Here is an 18,543-nt window from a genome sequence, read left to right on the forward strand (position 1 = left end):
ATTTAATTGACTTCTGAGCTGTGCGGCCCACTGCACATGCGCAGTGTGTTTCTCACGCTAGCCCCGCCCACGCATTCCCCGCTTGTCCCACATTCTTTACTGGTGCGTTCAAGCGTTGCCGGTTAAATAAGCTCTTTCTGTCTGAATTAGTTGACATCAATAACGTGAGCCAGTGCCGCCATATTTACCCAAAAGTTTTAGCATTTTATCTGTATATCATACATAAATTAGCTAAAAATGTCTGCTCGGCTAACGTTAGCTAAAAGCATTAACATTTCAACACATCAACAACAAACAATAACTCCAAGCTAAGTTCAGATAAACAAGATTGCCTCTTTAGTAGCAGTTGTCCTATCAAAAGTTATGCAGATATGTCTTTTATAATGGAGGTCTATGGGGCAAATGCTTCTGAAGTAAAAGGGGATATTTTGTTGCAATACTGCAATTGGCCACTGGGACAACATAGCTAGCTATTTTTTTTACCTGTAGCTTGCTGGCTAAAATGCTTTAGCTACTGTTACAACGGACAGGAGCGGCTTTATACTACACATTTAAAATTTTGATTCAAGTTAAGATAAATGTTCCTAGAGGACACATCAGAGCAGAAAACCCCACAGAAGCATGTCATCACGTCACTGTCTTTTATTAGAAGTCACTGTTGAACTTCTCTCTCCCTCACTTCCTCTGTGTTTTTTTCTCTCCTTGTCATGCATACACACGCATGAAAGGCCTGAAATCTCTGGACAGGAGCTGGCTATATCTGTGCAGGAGACGCGGTGATCCGCAGTCGCTTTCATTTTGCTGGCAGGATGCATGGGACGGATGGACGGGTAATTTGCGCCAGCGAGCACAGCGCCCAGAACAGAGCAGAGGTCAATGAGCTCTTCTGTGGCTCCATCTTGCATCTGTCGCTTTGTATGGTTATCAGTCCACCGGTTGCTGTAATGGATTGGTCAGGTGTGTGTATGTGCACGCACAAGTATGTGTGTGTGTGTGTGTGTGTTTGTGTGTGTCTAATAAGCTTCCCTGATGCATGTTGACTAGGGAGAGTAGTGGTCGGCCCAGACAAAACTTGAGGTCACGAGGCCGCATTGAGTCTATAATCCTAATGGTTTATGCCCCCCCCCCCCACATTATTCACATTCAATCACATTCTGCCTGACGACGCTGCCATAGCGGGGTTGCCATGACTCACTTACAGGAGGGGGGAGGATAAAGATGTCATGATCCAATTCATCTGAGGAAGAAATTAATCAGAGGACGCCAGGTAATGCAATGGTTCTAAGTAACCACATGACCCGCAGTTGCTACGTCAACAGTGTCATCCAAATAACTCGCTTGTCCCGTCTCCTTTAAAGGGATTCACCAAAAAAACGATCATGCAGAGTTCCTGTCTCTTGGAAGAAAATAAAGCAAACTATGACTCAGCGTGTCACCTCGATCTGCCTCGGCAGTAAAGTGAGCATCGTCTGTTGGGTTTAGTCCATCGCCTTCACTGGGTGTCTTTGTTGCTGTTGTAGAAAGATGTGTGCATCGTGCATGTGTGGGTGCATTCTGGATCTTTGTTCAAGGGGTCCAAAAGTGAATGTCTGTGTGGAAGTGGGTACTCTTCCCTACCTCTGATACAAAGGTTTCATGTAATTTTTGGTGTTTTCTGAGGCGTTCCTACATTGATAAGAGTATCATAAATAAAAGATACCCACCACAAATAATTTGAAAGGAATGAAGTGTATAGGATGGTAAACACACAGTAGATGAGGTCACTTTTTTGGCTTGCAGAAGCAACAGGGTATAAACACCAGTCACTGCATAACATAAGGATGATTTTAACACCTTTAAACAGAGCCGAATCTGCCTGTACGTGTCTTTCTACGGCTCTGTCTGCAGTGCGACAACAGGCAAGAAAGAGGCAAGAGAGAAACTGACACCACACACATTACATGACAATACACAAACCAAGACAGGAGGGGAATCAAAGGACAATCTGACACAGACTGAGCTCCAGCTGACGTAAGAAGAGAGGATCATGTCGTGTGAAATGCCAACGCATTAAAGGTTTTTCCTCAAATCCACAACATCCATTAACAAAAAGTTGATTTGCATGTTTTCACTTTGTGTGTCTTGTTATTTTTTTCCAGCCTCGTTATCTCATTCGCAGGGTTGTTTTCTGGGTTTCCACAGGCTGTGAGTTGGAGTCAATATGCTTGAAAGGTCTTTGAAGAGTGTGAAACACAAGACAAAATCAATCTCTATCTCTTTTTCTGTTTCCCTCCATCTGCCGCTGCTGCCACACATCTGCCCCCTCCTCTCCTCCTCCTCCTCCCTGACACCTCCTCAACTCAGAGGAGTGACTCTCCTCAGGACCAGGCTGGAATTGGATGTGAAGGCAAGTCGGGGGATCAAGATCTTCTGGAGTCTCGGCTACGTCACGCCCTGCATCACCTCAACGTCAAGACTACGTCAGCTGCTCGCTCTGCTCTGTATGAGAGGGGTCGGCCAGATTCGCCCACGCCTCGGTATCTCAGTCAACACAAAGACAACCCTCAACTTCCGGCGTCACATGTTCTGACCTGCTCTGAAGCTCAAACATCACAGACGCAATTACTCTAATTGTCTCTGGGTCAAACACATACAATGCCTTAAAATGGATGATTGCCTGTTGACTCAAAACCACATGTTCAAAAGTTTTGAGTAATTTCGAAATAATTAAATGAATACATTTAGAAAAATACTGTATACTGGAACAAAGCATCAGAGACTATTATTATTTCTATTGTTATTATTATTTATCTGGGTTCATATTTATTCAACATTATAATTTTTTTATTTCATTTTTTAATTGTTTCTTAAATTGTATGTCAAATCACATATTCCCTGCCAGCAGTGGTGGCCCCAAGGTGCCAGCAGGGGGGCCATGGCCCCACTGATATAATGTTAAAATCAGATCTGATATTTAACATTAGGTACTAATAATTAACAGTGAATAAATAATTAAAAAATTGAAATGAAATCTCTGGGAGCCTGTTACCTCATGTTGGCGGGAACAAGCACAGTGCCACAGTAATTAATTAACCAGCCGCTGCTGCTGTAAATAAACAAAGACACAGTAATTAACCTATCCTTTTAATTTAGAGGCTATAATTGATATTTTCATAACAATGTATGAAACGACAATGTGAAAAAAATGTGGCACTATGAAAGGAGTCACTCTCCCCTCGAGGGAGGGAGTTTCAACTCATTGTTTAGCTACCCGGCCTGCGACGCTCCTGTTCTGGTTCACTTTTACCGCTTTCATCGTGTTGTTTTTGGATCCAGCTGGCAGCTGTTTTCAGCAAGCCACACTACTTGCTCCACACCAAACAGCAGACAGACAAAGTTAGCACCGATCTAGTAAGCATAGTGGAGCATTTGCTACAGAGCCAGATATTTCCCTCAGGAGTTGGCGGAGACCCAAAACAGAGATAAAAGAGAGTGAATTTTGGACTTACATTTGGCAGGCGGACGGAAACAAGATGATAATGTTGCTCCATAACTGCTGAATGTGTAAATACACAACACATTAAGCATAATATCTTCCTATCATGCTACAAGCAAGCTTTGCTGTTCATGGCAGCAGCAACAGCTAGGAAGGAGGAGGACGTCCGTTTCTTTCTGCTGCTGTGTTATTATATATATTATATATATATTTGTGAGAACTGATGACGTCATTTGTTATTTTATGATATGTGGGTCGGCACTGATTACGTTCAGAGTTTCAAGTTGATAAGCTTTGATTTGTTTGATTAGCAGCAGTAGCTAGCTATTTCAGAGTCATCATGGCAGGTTTTTTAATCTAAAGAGGTTGACATCTCTGTGGTCGCTCGCTATCTGGAAGCTCATCGAAAGTGACATTAAAATAATAAGTTACAGTTTGAAAAATTTTAGCTCTAATTAAAGAAAATGCCATTAGGAAATGAAAACTAAAGAAATTAATTTCTTGGGGAATAACGCATGGATCTTAATGAGAAAAATCTGGTGTACAATTTCATGCTGATCCAAATACAAATCTGGATCTAGCAGATTAAAATATGTTCCATGTGATATTGGATGAGGTTTGATTAAATTACAGGGGGCTGCTGAGCCTTGGTGGAAGTATGCACTCTACTGAGTCCCCTTCTAGTTTTATGTCTTTTATTTATTTCATATTGAACACTTGAGTCTCCATAGATTCTGAGTCATTTAATATGAACCTCATCTCAAAGCCCAGTGAAACAGCTAAGTGGAGTAAATTTATGAACATGTAATCCGGCTCTGCGGTGACTAAAGGTGACTGATGCCCTCGGCTGATTCTGGCAGAGCAGACGAGTCTGTGACGCCACCAAAGCGACACAATCTGGATCTCTGTGTTCTGTGGCACCTTTCCTCAGTCTGCTACAGCTAATTGGCTCCTCTGAGAGCCAGGTACAGCCACTCATATACATAGAGTAGCTGACATCCATGCGAACACACACCAGCAGAGGACCTCCCTGCCATCTGTTGGGGGCTCGTACATACAGGTGCTCCTCTGCTCCTGCTGTCCCAGCTCACTGCTCAGGAGATGCTCGAGGTCCCACCAGCCTGCTGTTGTGTTTGATCAGTGACGCCGTGTCGTGTCTTGTCATTGTAATTTTGCAAGCCTGCGGTTCACGACTCATCTCTGTCCAAACAGCCCCTGCTCTCACTGCTTCCAACCCCCTCACTGTAATTCTGTCAACCTGAGTGCTGGAAAACACACTTCAAGCAAGACATCTCAATCACAACTGTACATTTTACAAAGCTAACATTCGTATCCAGTCCTCTCCTGATCTGATTAATATCATTCATGAATATAGTGCACGACAAATCTACTGTAACATAATTAGCCCACAGTGTCGCTCTCAGGGTGGATTTGAAACGCAGCGCTGCTGACATCAAGTTGTGGAGGCAGGGAACTACAACTGAGTACAACTGACTGTCCCTGTGTGGGGGAGCTTGCCAATATCAATCCAGCTCACTGTGTTGCTCAGCAAAGTCAGGGAATTGATCTAAACTTGGCTCTTTTCACTGGCACACATTTTGCATTTTCATATGTCACAGACGGCAAAACACAATCCTGGCTGCGTTACATTAAGCTGGAAAAGTGACATTGGACTGGCTCACTGGCACATTGTATTGGGACAGGCCCGTCTGTCAGGTTATTTGTTGTACTTGTGCTCTTCTTGTCAAAATATCTGCAACAAAATATGTCTATCAGTTAATGTCAGACAGTCATGATAAGAGGAGACTCAATTGTGTATTTTGCACTATTACTATGTGTCTTTGGCCTCACAAAACAGTCACAACAATATCATCCAGAAGATCTTCGCGTTTACAGATTTATCCTCACTGTGTCATGTTTCCAAACTGTCTCAGGTGTTTCAGATTTTCATACAGTAAATATTCTGAATAAATGATATGTGCATGCTGACATAAGGCTCAACCTGCGATTACGCCTGAGTTGACTCAGGTTTAGTTTATATTTTGACCGTCTTGGTTAAATGTTGGATATAATCTCAGTCACTGAGCTGCTCATTAAAGGCACTGTTTTTTTTCACCGGCACACTTTTATTTAGTATATTTGTGTTTAATTGCTATTATGTGATTTTGCCCTTTAATGCTTTTGTCCCTTTGTATTTGTTCTTATTGACATTTTTTGTTTTGCCCTCTTGTTTTCTTGTCTCCTTAATCGGGATTTCTTCCTGTTTGGCTTGGCTGTTTAGCATTCATTCCATTGTATATATATTTTCTTGAGTTTCCTGCTTATGCTTTTTCTGTCAAAGCACTTTGTTAACTTTGTCTTCACAAGGTAATGGTAAATGTTTCACCACACAGTGGATTAAAAAAAAAGTCCTTTGCGCTAATAAAATAAAAGTGTTGATGACGAATCTCACAGTCTGGGGACTGAAGCTGCTCTATAGTCTGGCGGTACAGCAGCGGATACTTGTGTACCTTTTGTCAAACAGTAGCAGGGTGAGCGGACTGTGGCTGGGTGTTGTCTAACCAGAATCTTGCTCCGGAGTTTAGTTTTTGTAGGTAGTAGAGCCTTTATTGTGCTTTTTTAACCAGGCGGGTGATGTTTGATGACTAGTTACAGTGATGGTAATTCCCAGGAACTTTCTAAGGTGCCATTTAGAAAGTTATTAATGTGCAAATTTTAATCACACAATGTTTGGAATGTACATACATAACTTTGTGGCTATTACTATTTCTAAAATGAAAAGATGTGAACTGCCTAACAACTCATTGCTTTCCATGCTGTTTTGGCCTTAACATGAATCACTGCCCAGTTACAGACAATGTGAACTCCAGTGTAACAGATATTTCCAGCAGCTACAACAGAGAGTCGGTCACACAGAGAAGGCCTTGTCCTTTAAATACGTCACAAACATTCATCCGGCACAGACGTTGAGCCACAATCGCCTACAGCTCCACCTCACGTCTTCATGTGTCTTCATGTAAAATCTGTCTTTTAAGCACCATTTTACACTCAGACATTGTAGACTGCAGATTGCCACTATGGCTCTCTCTCGACATCACACACTAATGCTACCGCTTTAATGCACACAAGACATAAAACTCGTGGGGTTGCAGTTTTGGGTGAAACTCAGCAGTTCACTGAATACACAATAATTACAAATTCCACACTGACATGATGTTAAAGAGCTGAACCATTTTGTCTTGTTGTAGGAAAAACACGTGTTATCTATACCATTAACGATGGCTCTGTTCTGGTCAAAGTGTGACACAGAGGCAGCAATACCAACAGCCTGAAACTAAGCGGCTAAACAGTTCAGCCACCATTAGTTATATTATTTATAATTGTTTACTTTTTCTCTTCTTTCGTCCAGTGAAAGCAGTTACTGTCCAAACCAATTTCAGACTCACTCTGAAGTAACGCAGGGTGTGTTTGTTCTTGTGTCATGAGCAGATGGAGTCGTTTATTATGTGAACCGACAGAAGGAAAAACAGAAAAGGGCACGTCGCCTCATGTCCCCTCTACACAAGGAAAGGAGTGTCACTTGTGTTCTGTGAAGACGTGGAATAAATACACAGATATGACTACTTAAGCTTCAAATGTGTGTGATTTCGTGGCTACGTCATGTGTGTGTACATGTATATCACTTGCAGTTTAAAAACCCTCAGTGATCGATGTCCAGTCTGAATAAACAGATTTGAGCATTTCCGCAGTTTAACAACAAAGAGAGAGTCGTACATTTTGAAGTCAAAGAAATACAACTTTATTTATTTAAGTGTAAACCAAAAAAAGCAAACAAAAAACTGCATAGGAAATGTTTAAAGTCCACAGAGTACGGAGAGAGCAGCAGGTGGCCAATATATTATAGTCTCCTGTGCCTTATTTAGACTGAAGACCTGACATCTGCACTTTAACTCAGCACGATGTGCGAGTGTGTGTTAAGAGGGAGGGAAGGTGTGCCGGCAAACAAACACACACAGACAGACAGACACAAGGTTTGACTGATAAACACACACACACAGTGACGTGGCTGAGGAAGCGCCAGCAGCACCCATCTAAACTCAGCTAGCCACACTGGCTCACCCCGCCTCGTGGACTGTTAGGAGGATACATTCAGTGGATTTCTGCTTAGACAACACGGATGCAGCGCACAAACCCGATACCCGCTCCGCGCACAACCGGCTGCTGGGAGGACAGAACGTAATGGAAACAAGAGTTTGGACAAAATGAGCTGACACACAGCCCCCATCTGATGTTAAAGCTGGTTTAAAAGTGAACAAGGTGCCTCATGTTCCACTACAACCACATGATTCCACCAAATACTCTGAGTATTGCTGGTGTGGAACATTTAGCATCAGATGTTTGAGTATTTTCTGTGGTCTCTATTGTCCTGTTGTGCCACCAGCAGCTGGTTGTAGCGAGTGAGCCTCAACAAGATCCCATGTAACCCTTTTCTTCACAAAATACATTCTAAAAGGGCCAATGAGCATCAAGTGGTGAGAAGTGTTTGTACTTTCTTTTGTGAAAAAAAAAACAAAAATTGGCATTACAAACAAAAAAAGATTAATCAGGGGAAACTAATCAAAAGCCTTATTGTTTCAGATTTAGAAATAATTTGTTTTATAATATTGAAATGGACACACAAAAGAATCAGACTAGTACTGAGAAGTCATAACAGGGGGGGAGTCACTACATCATCACTACGGGACACGTTTCAATGAGACACCTGCAGGGCAGGGCTGCTGAGAACTACCTGAGTTTTATTTTTTTTCCTTTCTAAATTTTCCAACCTTTTTTTTTCTTTCTTTTTTTTCGTTCGAGTATACAATCATTAAAAGGAGGTCTACGACCTTGCACACGTCACCTGGTGCAGCTTTGCTTTTTCTCTCTTAAAGCTGTGAGAGGCCAGAAATAAAATGGTGGACATAAACCACAGGGGCCCAATAAAAAAAAACCAAAAAAAAAGGGGGAAAAAAACGCTGAGCAGGAGTGCAGTCAACCAATCACGTGCTCAGCAGCCATCACTGCACTTCCTGGATTCTTATGTAGTCAAGGAGGGGAGCCGATTGCTAGTTTGTGCTGAAGAAACATAGCTGCTCCTCACATGACAGTGAGGGAGTTCCTATTAGGTCACACACAAAATGGCCGCCTTGTGGATTCATCATTGTTGGTACGGTAAATATACGCTCAGCAGTTACAGGGCTTGAGTGTGAAAGGACAATATGTTAATATGTCAACCCATATTCTGCATATCAGAGGGAGCATTTATCATAAAACTCTGCCTCTGTTGTTTCTCAGGAATCGAGGTATGGCTGGCTGAACAGGTTGTGCTCTGCCGAGCCTCTTGAGAACAGGAAATACAATCGCAAAGGTCAAAGGTTAATTCCATCCAACGCAACCCTAACACAAACATACACATCTTTGGGTATATATCTTGGTAAAAACCAATAGTCAGCTACCCACCCCGTCTGCGTTTTGCAACACCTATCTGAGAGACGTCTTTATAATACAAGGACTTTTTAAAGCATGCAACAAAATGAAAAACAAATAAAAGGTTTAAAACACATTTTTCCTCTTTAAGAGTAAAGACCTAAGGACCTTAAAGATAGAATTCTGCAATCTTAATAAAAAGAAAAAAGAAAGACTAATACTGAAAAGCAAAAAAACAAAAAACAAAAACAATCTTATTGGTGAAGCTAGGTGTTGGGTTCAAAGCAGCAGGGTGTGTGGAATCAAACTGGCTAACAGCTCCACTTCAATAATAAACCAGCCTGTTGTCACGTGTTAGGCGTAATCCTCTGATGTGTTTGTTTAAACCACTATCAGAATGGTTGAGTGTAGACGTATCTCAAGGTCCTCCACAACCAACCTCAAGCATCCTAAAAATCCACACTGGAATCTTGGTAAATTGTGCTGAAATCTTCTTGTGAGGTCATTGTTGTGCGTTCAAAGGCTGTTTTCTGAAGTTCTTCTTAACTCTTTAAGAGGCCACATCCTCTTTCCCTCACCCCTTTGCGCACAGTAACAAAGTACAAGTGGAATCTGCATGTTCATCATCATCATCATCATCATCATCATCATGAGGTAAAGATAAATGGGGCCCAGCCCTCTTAAGTGCATCCAACCAGAGAGCGAGGGTTTATTCTCAGGTGCTCTGATTTAACATTTGTATCAATGATATAATGGTCCAGTGACATTTGTCATGTAAAACAGCGTGGTCCAAATGCCAACCCTGTTTGGCACAGAACGCTCACAGATCATTTTGGCACAATGCTTTCATCTGACATATTTGGTTTCTTGGTGATAAAAAGGCATAGACTACAGAATTGATAGTAGAGGGTTGGAAGATGGAGCGATGACCATAATACAAATTTCAACTCAAAACAGTACCATGATCTTTGGTCCTAGAGCTATGGGACATGTACTGTACTGTAACACAAGACGACTCAAAGAATGAGGTATATTTGTAATGCATAAATATCTGACACGGTATGCTTAAATAAAAGAGTAAAAATGAGGTATTCAGAACGAGTAACAAGTTGAGGTATTTGAATGTTTAAATGCACAGTAGCAATGAGTGACATATTTGAGGTATTCAGGAGATGAGGTATACGAAAAAAGGAGGTAAAACGACCGTTGAGGTACAGGATGTCTGAGATATGATGATGTATATCCTGATCATGTGCAGACGGGCCCTCTCCTCAGAGGTGAGAGTCAGTCGGAGAATCTTTTCACAGGTCCCAAGATTCTTTGCTAGGCTAAGGAAGTGGCTAACAGAACCTTAATTGTCTAGTGCTTCCTGTGGGACACAGATTGAACGAAGGTCAAGGAGATTCAAAATCCCCCAAAGAATTAGTATGAGTTAGTTTCTATGGTAATTACATTGGGATACAAAGGCTAATCTGAGATGCTACTTTGAGCCAATGGGCTGTCTACTAATGATAAAGCTGGGGCATTGTTTGATGGGCTGAGGTGATAAATGCGAAGGGGAAAGGGGGTTCTCTTTGGTGTAGGTATCATCTGTTCTCTACATGAACATCTCTGCAGAAAGACGAAAAGGATCTTCTTTTAAAACCTGCCTCACACAACAAGGGCCTTGGTGTTAGCAGGATGTGGAAGTACTCATGCACAATAAACTGTGACCCAAGCACACTTCATCTTCTGAGCCTAACTGTACAGTGCTATGAACTCAACTCCATGAGTTTAATCAACTGTAGACCTCCCAGCAACAATGATTAATCAAGAAAAGGTTTTTAAAGGGGATTTTTCGTTTCTTTAATTGCCAAATCTTAAGTTGGCCATTGTGCAGAAATTCTAACTTTGGTTGACTCCAGCAGTCGGTCTATAGACCTCCATCTTTAGAGGAATCGGTCTACTAGCACTCGATTTGGAGAGATCTCCTCAACTCCAAGGATCAATAAATAGGGCAGGGCTTTGTGATCACGCCCTCTAAATGGACTGGACTAAATCCTAGGCCCAAGGAGCCAAAGGAAGTGGCTTTCAACCACAATCTAAATCCAAAGGATTGTAAAATATACGTCCTTTCATTTGATGCCATTAATGTCCTCTGGACAGCCAAATTAGGAGTATACCTGTGAGGCTTTTGTCACACAGCATGCCTCACCAAAAAGGTGTCATTCAGTTACATGATTAAGTCTCTATGGTAAAATCACTAATAAATCCAGATCTTGGAAAATGCATCTCCAAAATCCTTTGGTGGGTCCTCCCTTTTGAAGGAGATGTCGGTCTCCTTGCATACTAATCTTTGCATCTGACTGGATAGTAACGACACAGGTCGTCTTATTTCATCAGAAACATTACTTCATCCAGTTTTGCGGGACATGATTGGGGGCAGGGGGGTATGGCTGATCAAACACTTTGGATTATTTTATTACAGGGCTTAGTTTGGGGATCATTTCAGGGATCATTTCAGAGATAATGTCCTCAAATTTATATGTTTACTTTTGAATAAATTCATCAAATCAGAATTAGCTAGTAAAGCTAGAGGGAGATCCTGAAAAGTACAGATCATTTTCATCGGTCCTATTGTGACCTGGGCTAATTTTGATTCTATCAAGTTTGGCATCGCTTCGCACACTCTTCTTAGGCTACACTACAAACTCCACAAAGCCACACAGAGACAAGCGCCAATGCATAAGCAAAAAAACTAAGTAGCCTAAAAACATGAAAAGGACACTACTATACGCTAGCTTCCTCTCCGAGCGACACCCTCTAATGAGAATAAATCATGCAGCCTCTACAGCGGTCTGAGTATTGTCTCAGCAACAACATTCAGGAGGTTCACTTTAACTCATATTTCAAAAATGCACAGCAAGAATTCCATTAATCCTGTGCAAATATCAACTGAACAGTCTATTCTTTTTTGTCTCTCTTAAATAACAAGGTATAGAGGTAGACTTTTCTTCTTTGTAAAACTTCACGGACTAAAACCTCTGCTCAGTGACTATGAGTACATTCATAAAGAGCTAAATGAGGTAGGTTTGGAGCAGAGGGTACAAGATTTCAAGAAAAGTGAGAAATTCCCTGAGATGGATACTTAAGGAGAGTTTACAGAGAGAATTCAGAGCAGCTGAGACTGAGGAAGGGAAATATGGCTCTTTTTCTACTGATTATCAATTTGTAGAGGTCCCCTTTGTCATACATACCACAGATATCTGATTGGGAGAATATCAATAATAATAAAAAAAATAATAATAATACAAATTTACAGTTTTAATTTCCCTTCACTTCAACATGCTCTCAGTCCTCTCTGAGCTCTCCTCCTGTTGTGTCTGTTGATTCATTCTCTCTCCTCCATTTCCTTCATTGAAAAAACTGCAAAAGGGCAAACGGAGGGAGAGAATGCAAAAAATAAACTTTTTTTTTTCTTAGAACTTGAGGATGCGATTATTTCCAAAGTCAACAACCACAATGACTCCGTCAGGCGTCACAGCCACGCCAGAGGGGCGATCCATCTGTCCGAAGCCACTCCCCTGTGTGCCAAATTTGCATAAGAAGTTTCCATTGGGCTCAAACACCTGGACTCTGTGGTTGCGGGAGTCCGCCACGATGATGCGATTCTCCTGGTCCACAGCGACGCCCTGGGGCCGCAGAAACTGCCCGTTCCCGGTGCCCTCGGAGCCCAGAAAGCGAGCAGACTGGCAGTCTGGCCGGATGACCAGGAGCCGGTGGTTGTTGAAGTCGGTCACCACCAGGTGGTCTTCGTGGTTAAAGGCCACTCCTCTGGGAGAGTCAAAGTGTTTCCACAGGGCCCCCTCAAAGCCATATTTGTTGAGGAAGGAGCCGTCAGGGGCGAAGAGCTGCACGCGGTGGTTCCTGGTGTCTGAGACCAGGATCTTACCCTCAGAGTTGACAGCCACATCCCAGGGATAGTTGAACTGCCCATTCTTGGTACCCTTTTCCCCAAACTTCAGCAGGAACTGGCCCTCAAAAGTAAACACCTGTCAGACAGAGCAAATGTCTCAGGGTCAACATGTTTACATCTGCCGCACAGAGAATAAGCATGGGGAGCTGTGTGTTTACATATGTCTAAGTGAGTTCACAAGTTTTCATAGGTAAACATGTTTTTTCTAACTTACATTTACATTATGTCTAATGCAACCTTCCTGTGGGTTTTGAACTTCAAGCGATTATGTAAAAATTAGTAAGTAGAAATGTGTGGATTCATGTCTAAATGGGTGTTCTTACCTGCACACGGTGATTGTCCTTATCAGCCACAATGATTCGTCTCTGACTGTCACATGCAACCCCCGCTGGACGATCAAACTGACCAGGCCGGGAACCCAGAGAGCCAAACTTATGGTGGAAGGCACCGCAAGGCTTGAATATCTGGAGAGGGAAGGAACAAAACATTGCTCATCGTTTCCCACTTTAATGTTACAACATTGTACCAACTCTGCTGCAAAGCTCTCACATTAAACTGCTTGCTAAAGGCAAACTCTGTTCTATTTTTGCTAATGTCTTCACAAAGCAAAGCAAGAGACATATGTGAGAACCACTCAAGCCCACAAAGTGAGCAGTCAGTAGTTATGGCCCTACCGACACTAATTTTATGCCATTCGTTCTATTAAATGCAGTGCAATTTCTAGGTATTATTTATTTATTTTCATTGATTCCTTAGTACAAAAATTTCACTGACTGACTGTGGTGTATACAGCTGAGGGAGTGTGTGTGCAGGAGGAGGGAAGTAGGAGGAAATAAGCTTCGGGCACTTTTCAACTCACAAAGTCTCACAAAGTTTGCAAATCAGACTCTCTGCTGCATAAACATTTTAGCACAAAAGCATCAACAGTGTGGAGTTCACATTAACTGCTGAGTAGATGATGAATGAACCACTTTCAATGCAATTTAAGTAAGAAGGGCTGAAATATGAGGCGATGAGCTGTTCTGTGGCTGAACTGCCCAGGATTACTTCTGTTGCGTGTCCCGTTATGAGACTAAATAAGACTTGAATGCCACACTTGTCAGCCTCCGGTAAAATCAGCTGTTCCAACGTTTAACATTACGATGGGACCGCAAAGATTTAATGTTTGCCCATATTTTCTAAGCCTATCGCCAGAGTAATACGTGGAAGGTATTTCATGGAGTGGAGAATTACTTATAGAAAAAAATATGTGTAAAATATGTAACGTTAATCTCTTAGTCTACATTGAAAAATGTGACATTACTTAAAGTCTGCCAAACCGATTAATCGGTCGACCTCTAACTGAGAGCGCTTGAAAATGAAATAACTTTCTTCATATTTGCTTTTAATGGTTTAGTCTTTTATAATTTCCTGCTGTAAACAAACATCATGTTTGACACTTGGAGGAGGAAGAGAGAGAAATAGAAGGTCTACCTGTATGCGGTTGTTGCTGCGATCGGCCACCACCACGTATCCCTCCTTGTCCACGCTGATGCCCCATGGACGACACAGCTGTCCATCTCCCTCCCCCTCGCACCCGAAGGATGACACTTGGGAGCCCAGGGAGCCATAGCTCCGCCCTGACTTCACGATCACCTTGTAGGGGCTGCCCTGGATGTGCTGGTTACACACCAACACCGACACCAGGTGCTCCCCCTCACATTTGGGCAGGTAGCTGACGGTGTACGAGCCATTCTGGTGGTCTGTTACCTCCGCTGCAGCCAGGTTGCCATCTGTACCTGACATGACGATGGCGGACACCGTGTCCCCACCGGAGAGACGTGGCTCACCATCGTGGTCGTATCCAATCACAGTGAAGGAGGCGGGCTTGCCACGAAGCGCACTTTTTAGACCCTCACCATGAGCTTTGGTGACTGGGGCAAAAGCTCCGCTGCTGATGAGGCCCATGGACTGGATGGCTACGTACAGAGCCTGTGAGAACCAAGTGGGATACACTTAATTTCTTCGAAGCACTTCTTCTGCAACTACTATTATTACATCATTACATTACAAAGTAGCTATACATTTATAATCTTAAACTCCGTGACCCCTTCTTAAGGAGTCATGACTTGCAGGGTGTCAGTGCATACCTGGTCTGGAGGAGTGAACATGAAGCGGTCGTCCTCTTGCGGTTGCAGCAGGCCCCTCAGAGCCTTGAGTTCATGGATCTGGGTGAGCATTCGCTCCCTGGCCAGCAGCACGTCGAGGTGGCGGCCCTCGTCCAGCACCTGGCTGACAGCAGCAATGGTGCTGTCCAACTTGGTCAGACTCTGGTGCAGCTTCTCCACCTGCAGGTACAGAGACTTGGCCTTCACCTGACGGATCTTCTCCACCTGAAAAGAGACAGAAACAGAGCACAGAATGTTTACTAGGGTTGCAATGATATACAGTTTTATACCATGATGTGAAAATTGAGGATTATCATACCGTGTACATGGCACTTAATTGTAGTTTTTCAAGCTTATATCAAGTTTCATGTCTGTCCCTTTTAAAAGGTCATTGTAACTGATAATAATAACAATAGTCATGATAATAACAATAATAATAACTGTGTAATACGATATACGGTGATAGCATTAAACTCTGACATTTTTCAGATAGCTACCTTACAGTGGAACCCTAATGTCTACTATCACTAAATGTGATTATCTTGAATAACACATGACAGAGGCACTTTGTTGGTCCATAGAATCATTATGTCTTACGTATGATGTTTAATGTTTGCAGCCAAAACACAGACATCTACACATTTTTTTTGTGTGTTTTGTTTTTTCCCGTTCCTGTGGCAACACAACTACATGATCATGAATATTTAACACAGAGAAATCCAATTCAATAACAAAACAATATAAGGTTACAAAAATCAAGGCCTTCGCATTGATGATTGCCCTGATTTTAGAGTTACCCTCATTTGAAACCACTAATTTCCTTAAATTTTAAAAGTAAATTGAACGAGGAGTTTAACACCTTCAGTCTTTCAGTAACTCCATACCACAGAGTGTTACACGCAAGTCTGCCCACAGGATGGCAGCAATGTGCTGACCATGCCAAGTCTGTTAGACATTCAGGAAGGAGAAGAAGAACACGGGTGACATGCAGCTACTTGCCTGCACATCAATTTTGATTGTACATCAGTGTGTCAAATTAACAAGTCTGAATCAATGTAGGTTAAGTGAAGAGACAAGAAGTAGCAGAGGTAGGATACATTCACTGAGATTTTTAAATGTATCTGAAGTTGATGAGTATTAATGCATCACTGATTACAGTGGTGAAATCAAACTGTAGCCGAGTGACAAGATGCAATTGTTCTGTACTGAAATCATAAACTCTTATTTGCTCGAATCACATACATTTATGAGCATGACCATGAATGTCATAAAGACAATATGGATATCATCTTTATTGGGGAGTTTGTTTTTAAACTGGAAAACACAGTGGTGACATTTGCATTCAAATCCAGAGTATTTTCTTTCTGCAGAAATTCAACCCTAAGCAGCTGCAAGCTACTGCTATTAGTTCCTTTCTTCTTGCCTGGACAATACAAGAGAAGACAATAACATAACAATGACTAACACTGGATACAAAGTAGACTATTCAAACAGATAGCCAGGTTAGGGGCTAACAAAACTTGGAGGGAAAAAATAAAAATAAAGAAAGAGTACTTAAGTGTTAACTTATCATAAAAAAGTCTGACCTCCACTTACCCACAACAGATTTCTGTTACGGTGAGAAGCCAGATGAAGTTACAGTACAGTGAGTGAGAATAAAGCATTAAAGAGGGTGCTAGAACCTGAGATGCAGGGATTGGGCTCTTACTTACCGCCACCTAACAAAAAGAGTACAACACAATAGCCTGACTGCCTTTCTGGTTAAAAGGACTTTTGATACTAAGGAAGGACCGAAAGAAACAAAGAGTCCACAAGAGAGGGGTCCTTTGTTAATCGTTGGCATAAATGGAACCACAATTTGCATCTGTGAGACTAGAGTTACACTTTATGGTCACTGAGGACAGAGACTCCAGTCAGGCCTCTGATAGACAGACATCTAGTTTTACTTCATTTATAAGCACAAGCACAACATACTCGTGCAATAACATATAGAAGACACACCCAGATTCACTCCAGTAGCTTTCAAGACACATTTCGACTGTGAGTGACATCTAGCTATTTTTTGCGATTATCTCACAGCCATGAATCTCTCTTCTTCAGTGACACAGCGCTGAGTCACTGTGGAGCACCTTCCTAGTTTCAGTTACATTTTTCCCAGCACCACTGTCAGCACAGGTCGCCATCAGCACAGGCTCAAAGTACAGGAAATGCTTGTGTGGTTTCCAATAGCTTGTATGATTCAGGGCTTGTTCAGCTCAACTTGCAAGTGTGGGGACCTGAGCTGAGGAGAGCAGAGGAGCTGAGCTAGTGCAAACGGTGGCATGTAAATCATACTGATATAGGTAAGTCGTTCTACTTTACCCTTACAAAAAATGCACCATTGATGACGATTTATTTCAGAAATAAGGTCCTATGAGGCACACCGGGGCGTGACCTTGCCTCTCTAGAAGCAACAAATGGACGATCCACCAGCACCACCCTACTTCACATGCAGCTTTCATCTGCCTTCACTGATATTCCTAAAAGTCTCAACACCACTCCTCAGTTCTCTTGCAGACAAACAGGCATTGCAAAACTCTCTCATGACCAAACACTTAATTACATACTTCATACAAGATGCAAATCATCGATATTCATGACATGTGACAGTCAGATCGTTGTTTGTTCTCAAGAGAGAAACTACAGTTACTGCCCTTGGGCTGTAAGCCTCTGCTAACCAGTCAAGCTGTAGTTTGACACCATCACTATCAGAGCACTGGTGGAGAGCTTCTCCACCAGTTCTGTGGTGGAGAAGCTCAAGCAGACATTGTACTCAATGTAATGAAAAGCGTTCAGGTGTTCCTGAGTATGCGTTCGCAAGATTGGGACAGATGTACGTACATATGTTTGTACAGACGGGCGGACTGATAACATGAAAGCATAAAAACAGGGAAAGACAGAGTCAGTGTGTGTAGGCGTGCTATAGTTGCCTATAAGGACTCCAGGGATAAAGAGTGAGTCCTGTAGTGTAAAAAGGATTAAAGGCAGAACATGGGTAAGTGAAAACCTTCTCTGTGACACTTTGACCTGCACCCACACACATACACACACACCAAGAGCTTTAAGATCTGAGGGAGTAAGACACAGCTCAGTTTTTATGATGTCACTGAGACTGCTCTGAGAAGAAGAGGAGTAATAAGAGTTTAGTAGACTAGTGGGTGTTTGGCTAAAGTATGGTTTATGTTCTTTCAGGCAAAAAGCTACAAATTTGCAGATGTACACAAATACACATGAAACTATCTAGTTTCAATCGTAATTGATACAATGCAAGATTTTGTGCTTGTATGTGCTGTTAGAGACCAGACTGGTACATGGAGACACAGAGCATGCATTCAGTACAGTCTCCTTTTATGTGGTTATTTATTACCCATGGGTTAGTTATTTTGAAGCATGGCTGAGCCAGGGGTGAGGGGCCTCTGGGAAGGAGGTCTTTCTTTCACCCAAAACCCCACTTGTTCTCT

The 18,543-nt window shown here is 42.3% G+C and overlaps 1 protein-coding gene across 1 annotated transcript in view; it reads right to left on the reverse strand.

The window, feature by feature from the left end:
• Nucleotides 1-7,258: 7,258 nt before the first annotated feature.
• Nucleotides 7,259-18,543, reverse strand: part of trim71 (tripartite motif containing 71, E3 ubiquitin protein ligase) — a 34,007-nt gene continuing 22,722 nt past the window's right edge. Inside the window, exons 4-7 of the mRNA XM_084379807.1 lie at nucleotides 15,026-15,268; nucleotides 14,370-14,867; nucleotides 13,220-13,360; nucleotides 7,259-12,972 (exon numbers count right to left, since the gene is read on the reverse strand). Coding sequence (XP_084235933.1) covers nucleotides 12,400-12,972; nucleotides 13,220-13,360; nucleotides 14,370-14,867; nucleotides 15,026-15,268 — 1,455 coding nt within the window. The 3' untranslated portion in view covers nucleotides 7,259-12,399. The remainder of the gene's footprint in view (nucleotides 12,973-13,219; nucleotides 13,361-14,369; nucleotides 14,868-15,025; nucleotides 15,269-18,543) is intronic.

The sequence above is a fragment of the Pagrus pagrus genome (assembly GCF_965226575.1).
Source record: "Pagrus pagrus genome assembly, chromosome: 17".
NCBI classification, from domain to species: Eukaryota; Metazoa; Chordata; class Actinopteri; order Spariformes; family Sparidae; genus Pagrus; species Pagrus pagrus.